The sequence below is a fragment of the Hesperophylax consimilis genome, chromosome 9 (assembly GCF_061612785.1).
Source record: "Hesperophylax consimilis isolate HC1 chromosome 9, BYU_Hcon_1.0, whole genome shotgun sequence".
Taxonomy (NCBI): Eukaryota; Metazoa; Arthropoda; class Insecta; order Trichoptera; family Limnephilidae; genus Hesperophylax; species Hesperophylax consimilis.
In genome coordinates, this window is record NC_142844.1 from 37,769,696 (window position 1) to 37,776,033 (window position 6,338).

Consider the following 6,338-nt stretch of genomic DNA (forward strand, 5'->3'; position numbering starts at 1 on the left):
CTATATCGGACAACTACAGCACAAACATCTATATCGGACAACTACAGCACAAACATCTATATCGGACAACTACAGCACAAACATCTATATCGGACAACTACAGCACAAACATCTATATCGGACAACTACAGCACAAACATCTATATCGGACAACTACAGCACAAACATCTATATCGGACAACTACAGCACAAACATCTATATCGGACAACTACAGCACAAACATCTATATCGGACAACTACAGCACAAACATCTATATCGGACAACTACAGCACAAACATCTATATCGGACAACTACAGCACAAACATCTATATCGGACAACTACAGCACAAACATCTATATCGGACAACTACAGCACAAACATCTATATCGGACAACTACAGCACAAACATCTATATCGGACAACTACAGCACAAACATCTATATCGGACAACTACAGCACAAACATCTATATCGGACAACTACAGCACAAACATCTATATCGGACAACTACAGCACAAACATCTATATCGGACAACTACAGCACAAACATCTATATCGGACAACTACAGCACAAACATCTATATCGGACAACTACAGCACAAACAAATAATTTCATCTATATCGGACAACTACAGCACAAACATCTATATCGGACTACTACAGCACAAACATCTATATCGGACAACTACAGCACAAACAAATAATTTCATCTATATCGGACAACTACAGCACAAACAAATAATTTCATCTATATCGGACAACTACAGCACAAACAAATAATTTCATCTATATCGGACAACTACAGGACAAACAAATAATTTCATCTATATCGGACAACTACAGCACAAACAAATAATTTGTCTTAATATTTTAAAGCATAAAGCAAGTGTATTTTAGTAAAATAATTCAATTAACTCCATCTATTATAACGTAAATTGCGTTTAACCTAAAGTTTATATACTTTTGTAACTTTAAAAATTGTTATTCATGTCTCTGTAGAGGTACCTACTTATCCTTCCTTTATTTAAACATTTTAATATTCTCTTTTTATATTTTGTAATCACTGTAAGTACAGTTTTTATTTTATTTACATTAACGAGCACTTCTTTTGTAAAACACAAGCACCAGCTTACATTAGGCAAGAATATAATAATGCACAAAATTGTACATTACAAAGTCGCGTAAAAGATGTAAAAAAAAAAAATACTACATAACAAAGAAAAAAAAATTATGACTGCTCTTTGTAGTTGCTAATCAAAATTTAGAGAGTAAAACTGCTGAAGATATCCTAGCAAATTAAATTAACGGATACATTTGCTTATTTTACCTATTATCAGCGTTGATTCCCATGTACACAATTGATCCGGCTTTGAAACATCCGTCCCTTTGCACAGCGGGGAATGCTTTCGGGTTTACAACGGATTCGGCGTAGAATCTCCAAGACCTCCAATGGCTGCACAAATCTGTCAAATAACACCACAAGTTTTAGGCAATAATATGAACATATTATATGGAAACAACAGAAACCAAAACAAATCCCCGAGTTTAAGAAAAGATAGAATAGAATAAGTTTATAAGAAATAAGATTATTTTGCAATACTGATATTTGAAGATTATTATTAATAGTTTTAAAGATTTTTCTCGTTGTTTATACCTTCAGGGGAAAGTATTGCTGATGCAAAGAGAGGACACCCCGGCTGTATTTTAATTCCTCCGTTGGGCCAAAAGTCAGCTTTTCCAGTGTGCTGGGGGGCTCCATAGGCACCAGCATCAGTGTGGATGATGTCAACGAACTTTGCGTCAGAAGCTGAAATGTGACCAATATTCCATCCCGGGTAGAAAAGAGGAAAGGCAGGTTCCAGAGAAGTGATCCTGGTAACCAACAAAAAAAAAACGAACATAAAAGTCTACCACACAATAATTGCTTTGATTACAAAACTCATTTATAGGGTGCACTGAATGTACTTCATAATCATTTGTCTAAATGAGAGGTACTTTTGCAAAACCGACTTATTCCACCTGAACATTTTGTTGGAAAATCACAAAAAAACTGATAACTCGAGTCAAATATGTGATTTTATTGATTTTCGATTTGACTCATGAAATATAAATAAAGATTGAAAATTAATGAGATGTTTAGAATAGTTCTGTTTTACGTTTTGCAAGATAATCTTGGAATAATTCTGTTTTGTAACTAACTGTTTGGACTAAGCTGATGTTGAAACGCTATATCTTCAACACATCTGCAGTAAATTTGATCAGAATTGGAATAAGTCAGTTTCGCAGAAATACCCCTGAAATAATATTACAGAGTAGGTTTTGCGTTTTGTAGAAGTTACCTGTTCAATTTGATGCCCAGAACTTGTATATCTTTGCCGATGAATCCAACCATCTGACCTCCGAGGGAATGGCCTATAAGGTGAATTCCTGCCTGATTTAGTCCTTTTTCAACCAACTTCTTGATCTGGGCGGCTACGGCGACTGCAACCTAGAAAGACACAAACATCAAACAATAAAAATCTTACATTTACTTTCATAATTATTGAAGTGAAACTTCTTTACGCCCGTTTTGCAATTTCGAGGACCGGAGTAAAACCAACTCATGACCATCATCCAAAACCGTGATCATTTCGCTATAGGAGCCTAGCCAATATTATATACCTACTTTCGGTCGCTCTCCAAACTCAGCTTCGCGGTCTAGAGGCAAAGCGCCCGATTGTCGTCGTGAAGAACCGAGGTTCGATCCCCGCTTTAATTATTTTTTTTTCTTTTTGTGATTTTTTTAACAATAATTTTTTTAAAAGTGATCAAATGCTCTCGTGCTGCGACTTTTAGATATTTTGACTATATGGTATTTTGGCGGTCTAGAGGCAGAGCGTTCGACACTCGTTATGCAGGACCCGGGTTCGAATCCCATATTTTTATAACTTTTAATTTTTTTTTATCAACGATTTGTAATAATGTAGTAAAAAATTAGATAAATTTTTCAATTTAAATTTAATTTACTTTACGGTACCTATATGATATTTTGGTCGAAATATAGCTTACAAATCGAGCCGTTAGAGTCGCTCGGTATTTTGATTAATTATTTTTAATTATCAACGATTTGTAATAATGTAGTAAAAAATTACATAAATTTGTTAATTTACCTTTACTTTGATTTACGGTACCTATATGATATTTTGGTCGAAATATAGCTTACAAATCGAGCCGGTAGAGTCGCTCGGTATTTTGATTAATTATTTTTATTTTGAATCATTAAAATTACGAATCAAGGCCGATAACGCCGCGTCGCGCTAAATATCTCTCCTCGCGGTCTAGAGGCAGAGCGTTCGACACTCGTTATATAAGACCCGGGTTCGAATCCCATATTTTTATAACTTTTAATTATTTTTTATCACATGCTACTTATAAATATGTCAATAGACAGAAAAAAAGAGAGAATGAAATGAAAAGAGAGAGAGAAGAATACTAAAAGTTTCACTTCCGTCGTGCGTAGGCTTGCCACACACTGTATTTTTTTATTGATGTACTAGACTTTGCAGCGGCTTCACTCACTCGATATTAAGGAGAAATTACTGTACAAAATTCCCACGGGAATGAAATGTTTTCCGAGATAAAAATTAGCCTACGTCACTTCCCAGTCCTCCAACTATACCCTATGCAAAAATTCAAGACAATCGGCCGTTCCGTTGCGACATGAAAAAAAGACAAACAAATTAGCACATTTTCGCACTTACATATAATATTAGTTAGGATTGTTACCCGTATACCTTAATATTTCTTTTACAATAATGTTTCGTTTCAATGCTATCTGCACGCCTTATTATTTTGTTTAAACGGCTGGAGAGATTGGTGTCATATACAAATATACCTTTACCAAGTTATTTGATTGACACCATTCCTCAAAATATTAATATAAAAACGTATGAAACTGCTCGCTTCGGTTTAAAGACAATGAATCCACCTAGATTACACTATTTATCCCATATTTTTAGATTCTATAAATAAGGCACATTATGACAAAGGATCTCTCAAAACGTTTTTGTCATGTCCCATAACATTACTATTATATTATATTCTATTACATTATACACTTAAAATTCCCCATTTCAAACACGAGAATAGCTTTTTCAACTGAGATGGATAGTATTTAAAAAAAAGGTTGTATGTAAATAGCCTTGATCCATTCTATACAAATCAATGAATAAAAAAATAAATATGAGAAGACACAAAGGACAGCGGCATGACCGCGTGCTTTCAGAAGAGCAACAGTTAATGCATACATATTGATTTCTGGAATCTTACCAGCTTAGTGTTGGGGGCGGCGTTGGTGAAATATGATCCAAAAGCCATATTGGACCAATCAATCAATACGATGTTGGTGTTGGGTCGACTTTGAAGGTAGGCTGACACAATAGTGAGAACACTCTCAGAATCAGGAGTCTCCACGTAGCCATGGATGTAGAAGACAGTTGAGTTTTCCATGTTGAATTCCTTTTGGTCCACCAACTTGGTGGCATTGGGGAGCTTGATGTCCACAAACTGATCGGTAGTTTTGCTGAAATTATTTTTGTTACCATCACAAATTTTTCAGAACATAATTTAAATATTGAAAAATTTAAGTCTTACCCATTGTAGAACCTCAACTGAATATCTTCAACATTATTTCCTCTGCTGCCTTCTAAAAGAAAACTGTTATTAGACCGAATTGATACAATAAAAATGAAATGATATTTATTTACGGACAAATAGTCCAATAACAATATAATATTTTTTGAGATTAGTCACCGAACCTCGGTAGTGTGCAGTCGTGTTTACTTCCAGTGCTCTGTGTTTGATGGCTTGCTGACGGCGCACAGTGGGCTGAAAATCGGCTTTCATAGACATAGAGACTTGAATTTTCAAGGGTATTTTTTTTGGCTAGAAATGGATTCTGCTGATCATTACTATGCTATAAAATGTCGTACGAAGCAATTGCGTGTACAAATGAAGGAGTTATAATTTTTTTAAGAAAAATTTGTATGGCGCTGACATTAAAAATGAGGCTATCTCTGGAATCATAAGGTTGGCCGTTCTATCCTTACATACAGATAATACTACTATTTATTTGTATTTTTTTGACATACTTCGTATTGTGGCGCAAGGTGCGATTTTTTTTTTTAAAATCCTCAAAGTTGAAAAAAACCCTTTTTAATGTTGATGATTCATTTTAATGCTTAAATGCTTTTAGGCTTGCAGTGTAAATAAAATATTGTAAACTAGACAAAGCATACTCATATGTAAAGCATTTAAGCATTAAAATGAATCTTCAACATAAAAAAGTTTTTTTTTCAACTTTGAGGATTTAAAAAAAAAAAATCACAAGTTTCGCCACAATACGAAGTATGTCAAAAAAATACAAATAAATAATAGTATATTTGTGTGTAAGGATATAATGGTCAACCTTATGATTCCAGAGATAGCCTCATTTTTAATGTCAGTTCCATACAAATTTTTCTTAAAAAAATGATGACTCCTTCATTTGTACACGCAATTGCTTCATACAAATTTTTATAGCATAGTAATGATCAGCAGAATCCATTTCTAGCCAAAAAAATACACTTGAAAATTCAAGTCACTATGTCTATGAAAGGCGATTTTCAGCTCACTGTGCACAGTGTTTTGGCTTGGAGTGTAAATAAAATATTGTAAACTAGACAAAACATACAAAATACTTTACATACATATGTAAAGCATTTAAGCATTAAAATGAATCATCAACAAAAAAAAGATTTTTTTTCAACTTTATTTAAAAAAAAAAAAATCGCACCTTGCGCCACAATATGAAGTATGTCAAAAAAATACAAATAAATAGTAGTATTATCTGTATGTAAGGATAGAACGGCCAACCCTATGATTCCAGAGAAAGCCTCATTTTTAATGTCAGCGCCATACAAATTTTTCTTAAAAAAATTATAACTCCTTCATTTGTACACGCAATTGCTTCGTACGACATTTTATAGCATAGTAATGATCAGCAGAATCCATTTCTAGCCAAAAAAAATACCCTTGAAAATTCAAGTTTCTATGTCTATGAGAGGCGATTTTCAGCCCACCGTGCGGCGCGGCGTACAGATAAGATTTATTTATTGTTGCCTTTTCGTATTCATTATTTTTGTTTGTGTTATTGGTTTGCGACGAAGTTGCGTGTATTATTTCTATCATTTATTATATCTAAAATAATAATTATTGTTTAATTTTTTTTAAATTTGTTGATATTGAGGAGGAAGAAAATCGACCTCCGGACCCTGAGTCCATTTCTAATATTGCAGACGTCTACGATTCTGATGATTCCCAAACTTCTGTAACCATTC

At 33.8% G+C, this 6,338-nt stretch overlaps 1 protein-coding gene across 1 annotated transcript; it reads right to left on the reverse strand.

Annotated features, from left to right (window-relative positions):
• Positions 1–1,610: 1,610 nt before the first annotated feature.
• Positions 1,611–4,683, reverse strand: LOC149421312 (lipase member I-like). The gene is made up of 4 exons (XM_089635490.1): positions 4,615–4,683; positions 4,291–4,543; positions 2,322–2,470; positions 1,611–1,854 (listed from the first exon to the last, which is right to left on the reverse strand). Exons 2-4 carry the CDS (start codon positions 4,468–4,470, stop codon positions 1,611–1,613), a joined length of 573 nt encoding a protein of 190 aa, XP_089491616.1. The 5' UTR covers positions 4,471–4,543; positions 4,615–4,683.
• Between the last annotated feature and the right edge of the window lie 1,655 nt (positions 4,684–6,338).

Coding starts and splice junctions, on each gene's coding strand:
- LOC149421312 (XM_089635490.1), bottom strand. CDS start 4,470: ATGGAAAACTCAACTGTCTTCTACATCCATGGCTACGTGGAGACTCCT. Junction 2,471..4,290: donor CCGCCCCCAACACTAAGCTG/GTAAGATTCCAG, acceptor GTGTCTTTCTAG/GTTGCAGTCGCCGTAGCCGC. Junction 1,855..2,321: donor CTGGGCATCAAATTGAACAG/GTAACTTCTACA, acceptor GTTGGTTACCAG/GATCACTTCTCTGGAACCTG.